Raw genomic sequence first — 18,562 nt, forward strand, 5'->3', positions numbered from 1 at the left:
CTCCAATTTCTATGAGAAGGAAACACTGATCCAACATAATTCCAATTCCTCCTCCAGTCCTTTCAGCTGTGACTGATGCAGCCAGCCTGTCTAGAGGGTGATCACTCTGTGGATTGTGGAGTGGTGCCCTGGGAAGATTACCAAGAGCTGAGCAGACAGCCTTCACATTATCTTTAGGTATTCACCTGAGAAGTAAGCATATACAAATATGAAGGATTAAAATATAATACAGAGGCTACATAGGGAAGTGATATGTAATAGAAACAGGATGGAACTTGAATGTAAAAATCCTGTGTTCTGAGGATGGTCACACAATCTTCATTCATCATCTTTATCTTCTAATTTATAAAATGCAGATGATGATATTTCTACTTAAAGTCATTGTGTGATAACTAAATGCAGCACCTACTAAATATACAATGCATGGCAAAATTCAGGATAGAACAGTTTACTTCACCAAACATGTTTTGTACACACAATCTTGGTGAAGCACTAGACCGTACATTGGCAGTAGAATTAAGGTATATTCTTTTTTTTCTTTAACATTTTGTTCTTAGAGACAGGGTTTTTTTAAAAGATTTGTTTATTTATTACATATACAGTGTTCTGCCTACATGCCAGAAGGGGACACCAGATTTAATTGTAGATGGTTGTGAGCCACCATGTGGTTGCTGGGAATTGAACTCAGGACCCCTGGAAGAGCAGTCAGTGTTCTTAACCTCTGAGCCATCTCTCCAGCCCGAATTAAGGTATATTCTTAAGGAAACCCAGTTTGTTGGTGTTCAGAGACAAATTGACAGATAATACCAATAAAATACAGTAATTTGTTGACTATAATAATAGATGTGACTTGGGCACGTTTTTGGAAGGTGCTGAAACATAGATGAGAACTTAGGTGAGATTTGAACAAGAGCATTTCACATGAAAGTGGGGTAAAACTCCCCGTTGAACCGAAAGGCAGATGATTTACATTTCCTGTGGTAGGCAAACTACACTAGGAACATAAACGACGTCTTCTAGATGCTGCCAGTGTTGGGCCACGGTGAGTATCAGTACAGTTCTCAGTTTATGTTTCTTTATTTATTTATTCATTTTTGAGTCAGAGTCCAACTGTGATGTCCAGTCTGGTCTCCAGTGCCTACATTTGTGATCCTTTCCTTGGCCTCCAGAGAGATGGGACTACAGACAGGTAGGTGCCACTGGGCCAGATTTTCAATGTTTTTTTTTTTTAAAGATTTATTTATTTACTGCATATATTGTGTTCTACTTGAGTGTATGCTTGCATACCAGAAAAGGGCACCAATTCCCATTATGGATGGCTGTGAGCCACAATATGGTTGCTGGGAATTAAACTCAGAACCTCTGGAAGAGCAGCCAGTGCTCTTAACCTCTGAGCCATCTCTCCAGCCCTTCAATAGTGTTTTTAATGCAAGCCTTTTTATGGTAATGAAGCCTGAAAACCCACAGTGTGGGTATGTTACCTTATGGTGAACTGAGAGCGAGCGTATTTTCTGTGCCCCACAAAAATAAGAATTCAAAGAAGGAGGAGGAGGATGTTACATTATTGGTATAAGATCATAATCTTTTCATCCCAAGCTTACATTAGAGATGTATCCAAAGCACCTTTACTGGATTTAGCTGGCAAGAAAGGGAGCAATGGTACCAACTTGGGCGTTTTTGAGTTGCTGCTTTGCACTCTAGTCAAAGGCTGCCAGGGTGATTTACCATCTCTGAACAATTTGTTCACTCACTTAGAAATTAGAAATGTGTTTTGGCCAATAAATCTAACTTTATTTTGTAGTAGTCATTTTTCTTAATGGGAGTGTTTTCCAGATGTTGCCTAAGTCTAGTCGTCTGGGCCCTTGGCCAGAAAATGAGGGAAGCTTGATTTCATAGCTTGTCACTGTTGATTTTGCCTAACCTTTGGACTCATTGGGTCATCCCAATCCATTTGCACTGGTATATAAGACTTCCAGCAACACTGGAGAAATTCATCTCTCCTTTCACAGGTAAGTGTCGAGGTTAACATGCTTTTTGTAGCATTAAGTGTGTCTTCATTAAATGTGTTTGAAAAAGGACAGTGGTTGGAAGGTTTTGAAAAGAATCATAATTGTGTGAGACACCCGTTGGAAGCCTATGAATTTATATTGAGTTAAGGGAAAGTTGGAAGAACTGCTCCATTGCTCTTGCTAATCTCAGTTTTATTGAAGCAGGTTATTCTATCTCCAGGACATGATCTAAGCCTTGCACTGTAAGTACGGACTATTCCTCCCACAGAATTTTAAAATAGCCCTATTTTCTGCTATTATTCTGGGGTCTTATAGTGGTTGGTAATTCAATTGAGGTAGTTTGTTCTGTATCATATTAAACAGGACAACCAACTGCTTTCTCAGGAATTCAAGCTAATTGTTCATACATTTTGTTTTTAAGGATGGAGTGGTTTATTACTGACTTATGTTTGGAAAGTTCCTGAATGCTGTGCATGTCACACACATTATGTAGTGTGACACTAAAGAGCAGGTTTCTGACGCTTTCATTTTTATTTCAGGCAAGGGTGTCGCATCCGAGTATAACCATGGGGTGGAAAATACTTCCCATCTGCTTGCCACTGCTGCTCCCTGCTCTCTTGATTCAACAAGTTTCATCTCAAGGTAACTTCACCATCAAAAATGCTTCCATCCAACCACTGTTGTTAAACACCCGGCTGGGTTTTATGACAACAACAAGAAACTATATTCGGAGACATATATATTTGCTTGAATTTAACAATTTGCAACCTTAAAGTTGAAACACATGCAGTACATTTGTGTGTTTTGGAATTCTAGCCTTTCCCTCTGGCACTGTGAGATCTTCGAAGGAGTTCGGAGTTTTGATAGGAAATAATGTCCCTACTGTGTTCATTCAGTTTTTTTCCCCAAATTAAAAAAATTACAGACATTTACATAAGTATGCTGCAACTACATAACACCACCAAAAGAAATGAAAAATGTGTATTCAAATAACAGTTGATAGTATATTGACAAATTTAACCAAATCTTTACATCAACTGAATCATTATAAATAACTTACTTTATTTTATTTTTTATTTCTTTGGTTTTTTGAGACAGGGTTTCTCTGTATTGTTTTGGAGCTTGTCCGGGAACTCGCTCTGTAGACCAGGCTGGTCTCGAACTCACAGAGATCCACCTGCCTCTGCCTCCCGAGTGCTGGGATTAAAGACGTGCGCCACCAACACCCACCATAACTTACTTTATTATCCATCATGTTAACATTCTTAGCATAATATAATGCACATTTATAGTGTTTCAAATAGAATTTTATTAGCCTTGAGTACTCTCTCTTCCTTGCAGGGACTATCACCCCATTATGGGCTTGTACAGATCTGACTGCCATTTCTTAGAGTATTGCAGAGTTCAGCCGTTCAGAGTCAGTCCTATGTGAACAGCATGTTCCTCCATCCTTGGTGTATACTCAGCACAGCCATGGTAGAACGCACACAGCTTAAGATTTAAGTTGTTTAGTCATAACAATATGTTACTTTAGCTTTTCCCTTTAATATACACAGCGTGAGAGAAGAAAAATCAATATCCATAATTATTACAGTGAAGTTTTATTTTTAAAATAGCCATTTCTGGTAAAATGTCTAAAATTCTTGTTGAACCTGAACATGAGAGATCACTGCTTGCTCGGGCATGGTTTCAGAATCACCCAGATAAGACAGGGTGGAGAAACCCAGAAACAAAATGTAAATGCTGAGTGAGGAATGATGGCCACACGCCCTGTCTCAGACCCTTCTGTTTTCTCATTCAGCGTTAAGACTCGCAATACTGGGTGTCCCCTTTCTTTCTGAAACAAAGCTTATCTATTGAAAGTCCTTTTTTAAATAAATAAACTTATAATTAGTGGGACTGGGAGATGATGGCTTGCTGGTAAACTGTCAGATGCACAGCACGAGAACGTGCTTACAGGCCCCTAGCACCTGTATGAAAAGCTAGATGCAGCAGTACATGCCTGCAACCTTAGCTCCAGGAGCCAAGACAGGCTGACCCTGGAGCTCATGGCCAAGCAGACTCAGTGGCCATCTCCAGGCTCAATGAGACATGCTAGCCAAGAAAATAAGGCAGAAAGTGATAGAGGACACCTGGCATCAACCTCTGTCCTCCACATGTGCACACACACATGCATGTACTAGACCATCTATAAAAATAATTGGATTTGTTCTAGAAATCTGCTAAGTGTAAATGAATAATATTTTGATGTTGTTTTGTCTGCTTTTCTTGCCCTCTCAACCTCTTCTCATTCCTTTCCCTTTATATATATATATGTATTTATATACATACACTATATATGCATTTTTGTATGTACTGTGCACATATGTATGTAAGCAACCATTCTAAAAGTTATCCTACTCTTTATTGTTTATATGTGTGTTAAAACAAACTTTCCTGGATTCTCTTGAGATTTTTTTCAGTGTATTTTGCTATTTCCCTACAGATTAGAATATTCCAGAAGGGGATTTCATTGTTATATTCATACTATTATCTCTTGGGGAGGATCTTGCAGTGTTATCTGCCAAATGGTGTTTAGAAATATGTGAAGCTAGTTATTCTGCCCCATCATTATTGTTTGCTTGTCCCCAAACACTCAGTTCATGACCTTTATATCCACACCCAGACCCGATCCGATTTCAAGAGTTCTCTCGTATTCCTTCTAACAGACAGCACCCAGAAAAGTACGCGCTTGTCTAACTAAGTTCAGCTCTGAGGGTGAGAGGCAATGCAGTTAGTGGAGAAGGCTCATGCTTCAAATTCAGACATGCGAGTTTGAATTTGAAATGGGCTATTTGTTTAAGATGATTATACAATTGATTATCCTAAATTAGGGCATTTATAAGAGTAAAGGGATTGTGCAAATAATGAATATATATTAGTTGATCAATTATACACATATATATATGTATATATACACATTTACATACAGTAACTAGTTGTGTGTCATTGGGAAAGTTATTAAAATTTTTCTTTTTTTTTTTTGAGACAGGATTTCTGTGTAGCCTTAGCTGTCCTGGAACTCTCTCTCTAGACCAGCATGGCCTTGAACTCATAGAGATCTGCCTTTCTTTGGCTCCCAAGTGCTAGAATTAAAGGCACGTGAGCTACCACCACCTGGCCTATGACTTAGATAGGGTTACTAATACTTTCTTAGAGACATTTTCCTAAACTTTGGAGAGAATGTATGACTCAGTGCCTGGCATAGGGCTGCTCAAAAAACGGCCACTTGTAATCACAAGAGCAGCCATCTGCAGCTGGCGTGGCCACCTTTCCCCTACGATTACCACTCCTCAAGCCAGCGTTACTTAGCCCGACTTTCAAAGGTGTATTTACCATCCCAATCTAGTGAAGAATAAAATGCCATGACTAAGGCCACATAAAGACATAACCAAACACCAGCTAGGTTCATCGCTGCGCACTACTCCCTCTCCGGTGGCTTTGTCCTCCTTATTAGGTCCCCCCCCCCGCCCCTTTGCTAAGTGTTTTGGCCATGTTTACCCTAGAGTGTTGTATAATTTTAGATTTATCAAGCTGTGCAGGGAGATGTGGGGAAGGGTATTCTAGAGGTGCCACCTGCAACTGTGATTATAACTGTCAACACTACATGGAGTGCTGTCCTGATTTCAAGAGAGTCTGCACTACAGGTACGTTACGAGAGCTGGGCATCGTCTGTCAAGCCCACTGCTCTGCTGTCCTGAGTCTGCTTTGGCGCCCTGTGCAGCTCTGTTCCTCCTCCTTGCCCCCTCCTCTGTTTAAATGCCTTTTCCTTCACTTGCATAAACGTTGATGTGCACCGCACCTGAGAATTGTTTCAAAGCTTCTGATTTCCCGGGTCGTGGACAGAAGCCTTGGCCCTTGTCACGTGCGCATATGTACCCACTGCTTGGGTGTAAAATGTCTTAAGTAGAGGGTTAATAATGTGACGTGGCCGGCATCCAGCAAAAAGGAAGGCATCACTAACAGTTGAGTTTTGATTGCTTAGATATCGAACCTTTCAGATAGTTTCATCAAAAGGATCAATAGGCATAGAATACTTACATATGCTATTGAATTTTGGGTATTAAATGTGTTTCTGAATTACCTGAAGAGGATATCTTAAAGATCAAACAAATAGCAGGTTGAGTCTTGAATTTCAAAGGCCTGAAGTTCTGAATTATGAGTGGTATTTCAATTGAACACTATCTGGGCCATTTCTTGGAATAGATGCAGACCAGTTTAATATTCAGTTTATGAAAACCATAAAAATCTGTAAAAGTCATATTTGCATTACACCCAAGCAGTGGTAACAACAGCGCTGAAAGTTTGTGTGTTGGGTAAAGTATTTCAAGCAGTCATCGTATCTCCTGTCGAGGTTTCTTTCTGGAACAAGCAGGCCTTGTGTCATTAATAGTCTACACCATGGCATTAAATGAAGCCTTTGAGCTCATTCTCTATCCAGTTTGTCCTCTTAGGAATGTCTGTATTGTAAGTGATTGTTTTTGGCCTGGACAATGGCCTGCTCAACTAGTTTCTTGGAATATATTGTTATAAGACAGGGAGATTCAATGACTACAATTTATTACAAAGAAATGCTGTCAGAGGCGTGAGGGTTGGATGAAGGACCTTGTATGAAGGGAGGTTTGCTATATAGATAGTTCTAAGTTTTCTCTTGTGTCTACACATGTACAGGACTCAGGCAGCATCAGGGTGTCTCTTGATATTTTACAAGGCAAAGAATGATGGCCCAACTCATCCGATTTCTTCCCTGACTTAGGTTCTGTTTGGACATCATCCTTTTAAATTTAATTTTTTAATACTGGATGATGTGTGTCCTCCAAATTCCAAATATGAGACTGAGAGGTGCACCCTTGGGACTCTAGTCATCTGTCAGATGAGAAATGCTACAAGATATGTAAGCTCTGCTTTGTGACTAACCATCCACTTTACCTGTTTTGCTCTGGGCAGAGCTCTCCTGCAAAGGCCGCTGCTTCGAGTCCTTTGCACGAGGAAGGGAGTGCGACTGTGATTCCCAGTGTAAAGAGTTTGGCAAGTGCTGTGCTGATTATGACAGTTTCTGTGAAGAAGGTAAGAACCAAGGCGCCAGTCAGTGCTGCTCAGTACAGACCTGTGCACACCTTGGCTTGAGTGATGTCTAACACGCATCTAAGGTCTTGTTTTACTAACGGAGAAGCAGCTTCATAATAACTTTGCTTCACAAAGACAAAGGAAAGCACTTCCAACAGGAGCCTCACAAGGACCTCTGGTTCTCCCGCATCGGGGACATGGGCTGAGAATACACACTTTTATTTTCCAAGGTGTTTCTTTTACAGTTTATAACTTGTCCCCACCTAGTGGCACCCCACCACAAAGTCAGTTGCCCACGTATTGAGTATTTGTTTAAAGGTAGAACACTTGCAGCTTCTTTGTATAAATTACTGAATCTACAGGCAAATCTGCTAAGGAGTGGTACCTCAATTAATTATTTGTTCCTTCCCATCCCTACAGTCCCCTTAGCAGTCTCTACACAAAGCTGGTACAGGACAAAGTTAATAAAAAGGGACAGCCTCACTTAAAAACCATCTTGGACCATTAAACCCGAAAGAATACTCTCACAGTATAGCAACAGCCCATCCCTGATCCTTTTACAAGACAAAACAACAATACTTTCTTCTCCAATATTTGTTCTTAATCATTCTTTGTCAAAATGTGAATATCTGTGGAGGTAAAATAGAGATAAACATTACTTGAATAATTTGATCGTGTTTTTCTTAGGGTGTGCCTCTTCTCTGTTTAGAATGCTGGAAACTCAATCAGCAGAGCCGACGGCTGTTTCTTAACTATTAATATTTTTACAGGAAGTGTTCTAAAAGTGCTGGAGACAACACCCTTATTTCAAAACCCCAGAGCTGGACACTCCTGCAGCTTTCAGAGGGCACTGTGATGGAGATATATATATTTACTCAATACCTAGATAATTATTTTGGCTAAGAGACAAGCAAAAACCAAAGGAAACCAAACAAAGCAACACCCTACCTCCCCAATCCTCCAAGCAGTTATTTTGGCAGAGGATAGATAGGGAGAAGACTGAGTGAAGACGAGACAGAACATTTTAAATACACTTAGTGCTCTGTGCTTTGAAGTATACATAAGGTGTAGGCAGGCAGTAGAAAGAATGGAGGCAATGCAAGACAACTCCATTCACAGAATTCAGGAAGACAGTCAGGCTCCTAGCTGAAAATGGAAGAACTATCCAGAGCTTCAGGACTTCGTTAAAAACTACGGAAACCACCAAGTTGTTTCAGGGTTGCTATAGACACTGGTTATTGGGATTCATCTAAAAATTGCAGCAGTTTGAGAACTGACAGGAGTCGTATCAACTCCTCCGTGTCAGTCCCGACATGGGTAGAGAAGCCGGAAAGGTTATCTGTTTTGGCCACAATCAGTAACTAGTACCCGGCAGAACTATTACTCAACATGGCATTTTGTTAAGGGGGAGGAGAAAGAGGGTGAGGTACAGTGCCCGGCTCCTGGAAACCAGGAGTTCTGAAGAGATGTTGGAGTAGTGGGTGTATGTAACTCTTGTCTTCCCTATCTCCACTGCTGTTTTCTTCTCTTTCAAGTCCTTCTCCTTTCTTCTGATTCCCAGGGATTCCCCGTGTTCCCTCTTTTAGACATTAAGGAGGGGGAGGAGGGAATAAAAGGCAAAGGAGACACACACCAAACCACTAGTGTGTGTTAACTTGGGAAGGGCAATTCATTTGTGGAAAATCATAATGTAGAGGTGTGAAATCTTCAGAATATACCTGTGCAACTTTTATAATAAAAGTCAAGGCACACTGGTATCATTTGACTTAAATGCACATGAAAACAGGAAAATATATTAGAGTTGACTAGGGCATGATTTTTCCCATTATCCATACGGAATATTATTTTTGTAATTGCAGGATGATGACAAGATAGATGAAACTCATAGAATTACAACTTGTTTTAGGTGGGCATTCCTCTTCAGAAATGCTGCATACACACCTCACTTTACAGATGGGAAAATGTCCAATAGTTGGCCTATATATTCCAAAAGACAGACATTAGGAAGCACATGACTAGCATTGAGAGCATTGATCCCCGACACTGCATTCCACCACAATTTCCCATAGCTTGAGAATCACTATTTTATAGCAATGTGTCCCCAGAATTATTGGGTTTATTTGTGTTGGGCTACAGCCATCCCATATGGACATCTAGCAACGTCTCCTCTCGAAGCCACATGAGTCCATGCTTTTCAGTTAGCACTGCTGATGAATCTAAACTGGATGTTAACCAACCTGTCTTGCTTGGCCTCAGTGCATAATCCCACATCACCACCTCCAAAGACTGCACCTCCGTCTCCAGGAGCATCTCACATCATCAAATCAACCACCAAACGCTCCCCCAAATCACCAAAAAAGAAGACTAAGAAAGTTGTAGAATCAGAGGAAATAACAGAAGGTAGGAAGATGACAGCCATCACTACAGGAGATTTCTGAACTGAAATAACCTGTAGGTGGACTATTCATGTGAATATCCTCAGAGGGTAATCTTTTGAGTCATGAAGGGCTCATCATATTTTTATTTACTTGATTTAAAGTTTAAGCCAAAATATAAACCCTTGGATATTTATAGCCCTTATTTAACAAACCCAGCATGGGTGGTCTTTATCAAATGAGGCACTGTAAAAAAATGAAAACAATTCTTTTCTTTAACATAATTAGATTGCATAACTTTTAGCAGGCATGGGGAAATCAGTAGAAAGTTATATTGTTAGTATATTTGCTCAGTTCAGGTGCCTTGCTTTTGATTGACAGCTTTACAAAGTGACTGTGTTGCATTACCCATAAGATGACAGCAGACTACAACTCTCGAAGACCAGTTGTCAGCATTTGTGTATGGACTGGCGGTTCTTTTACTTTGTTTTATTTTAAGTCACAGTTGGTGTGATCAAACTTTTTATTTGATTTATAGAACACTCTGTTTCTGAAAACCAAGAGTCCTCCTCCTCCTCTTCCTCTTCCTCTTCAACTATTCGGAAAATCAAGTCTTCCAAAAATTCAGCTAATAGAGAATTACAGAAGAACCCAAAAGGTTTGAGCATTGATAAAGATCAAAGACTCTATCAATGCCATATTAAGCAATAATCTTTCAAAAAGTAATGTGTGTTGATAGAACGGCTTGAGATCTCGATATTTGGGGATTATGTAGCTATGGAAACACTCAGTTTAGAAAGTACCACATGAAGACACCTTACAGAGACTCAGTGGTAAGCAGCAAAGCCATCCTTTACAGCAAGGGATCCGAAGATGCTGCAGTAGTGACTGGAAGCAGTCTGTTGCAATTCTTGTCTGGCTGATCACAGTGTCCTTCCCGCTCCTCTCTGTCCCCTGCTTTTGGTTTCCTTTCTATGGTTTTATTTAACAAAAACCCAGCATTTCCCCAACATTAATTAGTCCTTGACATTCTCCTATACCTCCAGGGAAAGGAAAAATTAATATTCCTGTTATATAGATCTTAATTTTCCCAACCTTTAAAAAATTATGTCTCACTTCTCTTTGCAAGTTAAAGAATAAGCTATTATTTTTCGAGAAGAGAGTCCACTTGGTCTGTTCTTTGTATTTCCTGAAATTCTAAAATATATTCTTTCTTTAGAAAGTACTGGAAATTTGAGGAACATTTCCCTGGGTGGCCACAGTTTCTCTATAACCTTCTCTAGCCTCATAGCCAGACAGTCTAAACTTCAAGTCATTCAAATAATCCTGCTCACAATGGAAGTTCTATAAAGTTCGCTAAACAGATGTCATATCTGTGAAATGCTTTTGGGAGTTAGTAGCTCCCCTAAGGAGTAGCTACTATGAGGAATCTTAAGAACAGCCTATTGCCCTAGCATCCTAATTGCCTATGTCTTCTGGGACTGTAGAGTTTAGCTGTGCAGTTGAAAAGGGGTTAGTCAATAACCAACTAGGTTCAGCAGAAACCTCTGGAAAGTATGGAACTAAATCCTCAGTCAGTTGTACAGGCTTTTGTAGGACTTAGCGCAAAGAAATTACAAGAGTTTGGAATCAAGTTTCCAGGAAGGAGGGACAACACTAAACAGTATGGAATGGGGGTGGGTGGTATGGTGGACCAAGTGAGGAGTAAAGTAATTAACACAGACATGGATTCAAGCTACTGATCACTTTGCTGACTTTAAGCCGTCTTCCATGTATTTACATTTAGGGTTTCATTTGTAGTTTTCATCTGTTCACCTAATTTACTCAATAAAAAGTCTCCAAAGATAGAAAATTTTAACTTTTCCCACCTATTAACAGACACATTAAAGGTTAACAATTTGCCTACAGACATATAGCTAGTCAATGATAGGGCTATGATATTTATATTACTATTAAAGGGAGAAAAAGTATCCAAAAATAACAACTTTTACTTTCTTCTCTAGTAAAAGACAACAAGAAAAACACTCCTAAAAAGGAATCTAATCCAGAACCACCAGATGTAGATGAAGCTGGAAGTGGACTGGATAATGGTGAACCCAAGCCCACCCTAACTCCTAACAGTCCCAAGACTACAGCAGCAAAACCAGCAAGTGTTAAACCCAGTCTTGCACCTAATTCTGAGACATCCAAAGAAGCATCTTCAGCTTCCAATAAAGAGACAACAGTTGAAACGAAGGAGACTACTGCAACAAATAAACAGACTTCTGCCAGTAAAAAAGAGAAAACTACTTCTGCTAAAGAGATACGTAGTGCAGAGAATAAAGATGTTGCACCCACATCTGATGTTCCTTCACCTACCACCTCCAAGAACTCAGCTCCCACTACCACCAAGAAGCCAGTACCCACTACTACAAAGGAACCAGCTCCTACCACCACCAAGAAGCCTGTAACTACAACCAAGGAACCTGCTCCTACCACTCCCAAAAAGCCTGAGGTCACCACCCCCACGAAACCAGCTCCCACAACCCCTAAGGAGCCTGAAGCCACCACCCCCAAGGAACCAGCTCCAACAACCCCTAAGAGTCCTGAAGCCACCACCCCTAAGAAACCAGCTCCCAAGACTCCTAAGGAGCCTGAAGCCACCACTCCCAAAGAACCAGCTCCCACAACCCCTAAGGAGTCTGAAGCCACCACCCATAAGAAACCAGCTCCCAAGACTCCTAAGGAACCTGAAGCCACCACTCCCAAAGAACCAGCTCCCACAACCCCTAAGGAGCCGGAACCCACCACCCCCAAAGAACCAGCTCCCATGACCCCTAAGGAGCCTGAAGCTACCACCCCCAAAGAACCAGTTCCCCCAACCCCTAAGGAACCTGAAGCCACCACCCCCAAAGAACCAGCTCCCACGACCCCTAAGAGTCCTGAAGCCACCACCCCCAAAGAACCAGCTCCCATGACCCCTAAGGAGCCTGAAGCTACCACCCCCAAAGAACCAGTTCCCGCAAACCCTAAGGAACCTGAAGCCACCACCCCCAAAGAACCAGCTCCCACAACCCCTAAGGAGCCCAAACCCACTACCCCCAAGGAACCAGCTTCCACGACCCCTAAGGAGCCTGAAGTCACCACTCCCAAGGAACCAGCTCCCACGACCCCTAAGGAGCCTGAAGTCACCACCCCCAAGGAACCAGCTCCCACGACCCCTAAGGAGTCTGAAGTCACCACTCCTAAGAAACTAGCTCCCACGACTCCTAAAGAACCCGACCCCACCACCCCCAAGGAACCAGCTCCCACGACTCCTAAGGATCCTGAAGTCACCACCCCCAAGACCCCTGCTGAAGTAACTCCTGACTTTCCCGAGGTACCCACACCACAGCCCGTTGAAAATAGTCCCAAGGAAGCCACTGTGCCACCAACTAAGACTCCCAAGGTAAGTGAACCTGGAATGACTACAGCAGCTAAAGAGAAGACAACAGAAAAAGACATGCCCCAAACTACAACTGTTGCCCCTAAGAAGACAACAATTGTACCAGAAGAGACTACTAAATCAGAAGCAAGTGCCGCCACACAAGTAACCCCTGCATCTCAAGATACCAGATCACCCCAAATTTCTACCCTGAAAGCAACAACTCCCGCACCCAAAGTAACTGCTCCAACTGAAGAGACTCCAAACAAACCTGAAGGAACAACCCCTGCCTCAGAAGATTCTGATGATCCTAAGACAACTCTAAAACCCCAGAAACCAACCAAAGCACCCAAGAAGCCTGCCTCTACCAAAAAGCCACCCAAAGCACCAAAGAAGCCCACATCTACCAAAAAGCCAAAGACAACAAAAGGGAGAAAACCAAAAACAACACCATCTCCTCTAAAGACAACTTCAGCAATTCCTGAATTGAATACCACACCTTTAGAACTCGTACTGCCAACCACCACCAGCCCTAACCAAACTCCAAACTCAGAAACAGCTGCAGTAAATCCAGATCATGAAGATTCGGATGGAGGTGATGGAGGAAAGCCTCTGATCCCCAGGCCCCCTGTGCTATCCCCCATTGTTATTTCAGGCACTGATCACTTGGCTGGAGCACTCAACCACGGCATTAACATCAATACCATGCTTTCAGGTACTAAGAATCAGTTACTCTCCCATAGTAGTACCTCTCTACAGAGATCCATGATCTGGAACTCTAACTTGGAAGCTTAGCAAGTTTGATTACAGCTTCCCTATAGGTGTGCAGAGTAAGAATAACCATAATATACTTGGTCTTCAGGACATTAAAACTAATTAGCATCAGAAATTTAGTGTTGGCAAAGTCCAGACATATCTGTTGAAAGCAGAAATGAGGTATAGAATGTCAAAACAATGTAGTTAGGACTTTATCCTTTAGAAAGTACGCAAAGAAAAATAAGTTTTCTTTTCTAAATTAACCCCAAAGGGCAGTGACTGAAAACAGCTCAAATGTCTAAAAATACCTCATATGCATGAAGGTCAGGATAACCCAGCCTCTTACACCTAATTATTACTTTTATATAATACTCCTGAATCACATTAGGTCAGAGGAATTATGGAACCTTACCATTTCCTTTTCACCTTACTAGATTTTAGTAAGTAAACAGGAAAGAGAATCCTGTTCAGGATTTGAAAACAACAAACGGCTTTCCCCATTCTGTTCTGTATTAATTTTTGATTTGTTTTAGATGAGATGAATTTATGCAATGGTAAGCCAGTGGATGGACTGACTACTTTGCACAATGGGACATTAGTTGCATTTCGAGGTGAGCTATGTCTATATTTATGCACTTCATGTTTTGTATTGGCATTCCTGAGAACAAAGTTACAAGGGCGTTAATTTGAATTTTACCTTTGAAAGGGAAGCTGGCTCATGATTCCACACTAAATGAGAACATTGGATTGATTAATTTAGGCCCATAAATACAACAAAGTACTTGACTTGTTATTACAGAAAGTTTGTGTGACAGGATTTCAAAGCGTCAATTTCAAACTATCAAATGACAGAGATTTGCACTCTCTGACCACTTTTCTTAGAAAATTACGCCTCCATTGTGAGGTAAGAAAAGCCATACTTTTTGTTTGAGAATAACAGAAATCAGTAGATTTTCCATGGACTGATATTTTAGTCTTCCTAGAACATAGATTAAATATGAACAGAAAGAAATCATATGTAGTAATGTTCAAGAGATTTTAGTAGCCATTAAATTATAACTCTAATTCTATAAAGTAAAAACACTGAAACCCAGAGAGCTATGTGTCACAAAGGCAAAAAGACTTTGAGAGAGAAGAAAATGAGCTGGTGACATAGACGGCTCAATGGATGAAGTCATCACTGTCAAGCCTAATCTGAGATCTTGATCTCTGAGACCTACATGATGGGAGGAGAAAGTCAACTCTCACAAGTTGTTCTGTGACCTACACACACACACACACACACACACACACACACACACACACACACACACACACACACACACACACACACACACACTCCCAAACAAAGCAAATTAAAATCAAGGTGGGCGTAGTAGCATATTCCCATAATTCCCGCACTCGGGAGCTGGGGGTAGGTGGGAGCTCTGTGAGTTCAAGGTCAGTCCTGTGTACACAGATTGTCTCAAAATAACCCTCAAAAGCTAATTTAAAACTAAAAATGTAGGAACTAAAATATCTCTATTGCTAAATTTTGGATTTAAGAAATATCTTAGAAATTCACATGCCGGGCAGTGGTGGCCACACCTTTAATCCTATCACTCGGGAGGCAGAGGCAGGTGGATCTCTGTGAGTTCCAGGCCAGCCCGGTCTACAGAGTGACTTCCAGGCCAGCTTCCAAAACCACAGAGAAACCCTGTTTTGAAAACCTCCCAACCCCTGCAAAAAGAAAAAGAAATACACAAATTCTCGTTTTGACCTGGCTCTATTTCCAGGAATTTAACACATTGAATCCATTTTCCCTTATATAATCACCACAGTCTTTTCCATTTCTGTTTTCTGTGGGGACATATTTTAGCATTCAGACTGTAGACTAACATGTCTCTTTAATTTTTAGGTCATTATTTCTGGATGCTAAATCCATTCAGACCACCATCTCCACCACGCAGAATTACAGAAGTCTGGGGCATTCCTTCCCCTATTGACACTGTTTTCACTAGATGCAACTGTGAAGGGAAAACTTTCTTCTTTAAGGTAACACAAATACTGCTTGGAAAAAACAAAACAAAATGTTTTGCTATCATTTTAACCTTCAATTTGGAAATAATGAACTGTTCCTTCAAAAGTAACAGTTTGATATTATTTATCATCTGCTTATTCAAAGTCTACCAAGTTATTGTGCTCTCCCTACACTTAAATCTGAGAATGAATTCCACAGTCATGCCTACAAAAACTTTTAACATTACCTTCTCTTTTAAACAATCAGGATTCTCAGTACTGGCGTTTCACCAATGATGTACAAGACGCTGGCTATCCTAAACAAATTGTCAAAGGCTTTGGAGGACTAACAGGGAAGATAGTGGCAGCTCTTTCAGTAGCCAAGTACAAGGACAGGCCTGAATCTGTGTACTTTTTCAAGAGAGGTATGTATCCCACAATTGTCGACATTGACACTGACTTTTTTTTATTGCTAGAAATATTACAGGACATAGGAATTATTTATATCTCCGGCAATGTGAATCATAAAAAGATAAAAAAGTTGTGTTAGGCAATTTGTTGGGTTCATTTGTTCAATACATTGTTCAGGTCTTAGTAATTACTGTATTTCAAGAATATTTTTTCAGTTAGCTATTTAACTAAGAATAGCCATTATTAAAATTTTATCTATATGTATGTGTAGTGTGTATATGAAAACCAAAAATGTAAAGGCAACCCTAACCCATTCCTTTCTGTGTGGATCAACTTGAGTTTTTGTTTGCTGTGTGATTAGGTGGCAACATTCAGCAGTACACTTATAAACACGAGCCCATGAGGAAGTGCACTGGACGGAGGCCTGCCATAAACTACTCAGTGTATGGGGATGCAGCGCAGGTCAGGAGGCGCCGCTTTGAGCGTGCTGTCGTCCCTTTCCAGACACACACCTTCAGAATCCATTACTCACCGCCCATGAGAGTCGCTTATCAAGACAAAGGTAATGCTTTCACTGTATCGAGAATTCTCATCATGAAGGAGATTATTGGTCAAAAAGCACTAACAATTTGAACTTACTGATGTAAAACAAATCCATTTGCCTTACTGAGTAGTAATAACCAGAGATAATTCTTTGTGGGTAAAGAAAGTAGTGTATTCCAGTTTGTTAATTATAAAAAAATGACAAGCACTGTACACAAATCTGTAGCCCTCAAGACAGTCCTAAAAGTGAGCTGTCATAGCAGAGAACCAACTTGTACCCTGAGCTTGTGTAGCTCTAAGACTGCAAACTGGTTCAAACCTTTATTACAAATTCTGCCTGCAGGTTTCCTCCATAATGAAGTCAAAGTGAGCACAATGTGGAGAGGGTTTCCAAATGTTGTTACCTCAGTAATAACACTGCCTAACATTAGAAAACCTGACGGCTACGATTACTATGCCTTTTCTAAAGGTAAGTAAAATGAACAGTTTTGTGAGCTTCCCAAGTTGATATCACTGTGGAAACAAACATTTAAGTGGAAACAGCATACAATAATAATGACTGTACATAAGAGACTAAACATCAGTGCTTATGCAATGCGAAGGCAGAGACTGCTGTGCTAACCTCATTTAACTGAAGAGAGTGCAGTTCAGTTCTACAGCACTGCTAGATTAGGAGAAAACTGGCACAGAAAAACAGTACCTTGTTTCTATCATGAGCACCACTCAAGAGCCCACGTATCAACACAGGCTACGAGGTGTACACGACATTCACGGTATCCAGTTTATTAAATGAAGTATATTACTTGGAAAGAAAAGTTATTTATTCTTCCCATGATTCTACAATATGATGCCTAAGAAGTATAGTATAAGAATGATAAAAGGCAAACAAATAATCTTTTAGATTAATTAACTTAATTCTTAAGATACTTATTTCAAAAAGGAGAGTTCAACCTAATATTACTTGAAGGATACAGAAAGACCATGCCATCACACAAATTATTTTCTGTCAGGAAGTTAAGGAAATTGCTTTTGGTACTGAAGTGACACTGAATTTGAATATGATAACCGACACAAACAAGTGCTTTACTTGCTTTTTCATTAAAAAGATGACTTCTTTTTCTCATTTAGATCAGTACTATAACATCGATGTGCCAACTAGAACAGCAAGAGCAGTTACTACTCGTTCTGGGCAGACTCTCTCCAAAATCTGGTACAACTGTCCATAGATTGATGAGCAATGAAAAGTCATCAAAATGAAATGAAGAAAACACTGATAATTTTTGACATTGAAATACATTTTATTAATAAAGAATGTTGAAATGAGCATACCTATTTAAATACAAAACACTTCTCAACTTGACAATCATTATATTAAAACAGATTTGCCAATCTTATTCACAGGTGTTATAGTTTACGGACCACTTAATTAATATTTCCTCTATTTATTCCTCCTCTTCCTCCCATTGCATGGCTTACACCTGCAGCAAGAAATAATAAAAGGCAATCATTTATATTCTGTAGAAATTTCTAAGATATTATAGATATTAAGATATTCCCTATGTTGATTAAGTTATTATAAATGGGCCATTAGTTTTATGATGTAAATATAGTTTAAAGAGTTATAGTAGAAACATGGAAATAGTAAAATCTTGTATTTCTTCACTAGCTACAACAGCCACAAAACTTTCCATGCAAAAAAAAGTACTTGACATCAAAAGAATACTGGCAGAGCTAGTACAATGAATACACAGCATGCTAACACTTTATAATATTTTCTCAAGCTTTCTTTGGATCCAGTTACAAGATATTAATTGTATGTAAAATCACATTCATTTTGTAACTGTGACAAACAGCCTAAAAGAAGCTTTGTGGTTGTTAAGTATCACATTATCAACATGTAATTATGAAGCAATCAATCCTTATGATTTACTTTAGAAACATCTGCACATGTTTTTATTCCA

At 40.1% G+C, this 18,562-nt stretch overlaps 2 protein-coding genes across 6 annotated transcripts in view; one reads left to right on the forward strand and one right to left on the reverse strand.

The window, feature by feature from the left end:
* Window positions 1-1,893: 1,893 nt before the first annotated feature.
* On the forward strand, window positions 1,894-17,924 carry Prg4 (proteoglycan 4). 5 transcript variants are annotated; one of them, XM_040738629.1, is made up of 13 exons: window positions 1,894-2,009; window positions 2,549-2,651; window positions 5,573-5,695; window positions 6,996-7,115; window positions 9,372-9,515; window positions 10,029-10,148; window positions 11,494-13,608; window positions 14,183-14,260; window positions 15,547-15,683; window positions 15,916-16,072; window positions 16,420-16,620; window positions 16,945-17,070; window positions 17,730-17,924. In XM_040738629.1, exons 2-13 carry the CDS (start codon window positions 2,576-2,578, stop codon window positions 17,825-17,827), a joined length of 3,495 nt encoding a protein of 1,164 aa, XP_040594563.1. In that variant the 5' UTR covers window positions 1,894-2,009; window positions 2,549-2,575; the 3' UTR covers window positions 17,828-17,924. The 5 variants fall into 5 exon arrangements, with proteins under 5 accessions (XP_040594563.1, XP_040594564.1, XP_040594565.1 ...); XM_040738630.1 differs by lacking the exon at window positions 10,029-10,148 and having other exon boundaries at window positions 1,895-2,009; XM_040738631.1 differs by lacking the exon at window positions 5,573-5,695 and having other exon boundaries at window positions 1,895-2,009.
* Window positions 17,879-18,562, reverse strand: part of Tpr (translocated promoter region, nuclear basket protein) — a 56,533-nt gene continuing 55,849 nt past the window's right edge. Inside the window, exon 52 of the mRNA XM_005073474.4 lies at window positions 17,879-18,079. Within this exon, the coding sequence (XP_005073531.1) occupies window positions 18,024-18,079 (56 nt within the window). The 3' untranslated portion in view covers window positions 17,879-18,023. The remainder of the gene's footprint in view (window positions 18,080-18,562) is intronic.

This window comes from Mesocricetus auratus, unplaced genomic scaffold, assembly GCF_017639785.1.
Source record: "Mesocricetus auratus isolate SY011 unplaced genomic scaffold, BCM_Maur_2.0 Super-Scaffold_100676, whole genome shotgun sequence".
NCBI classification, from domain to species: domain Eukaryota; kingdom Metazoa; phylum Chordata; class Mammalia; order Rodentia; family Cricetidae; genus Mesocricetus; species Mesocricetus auratus.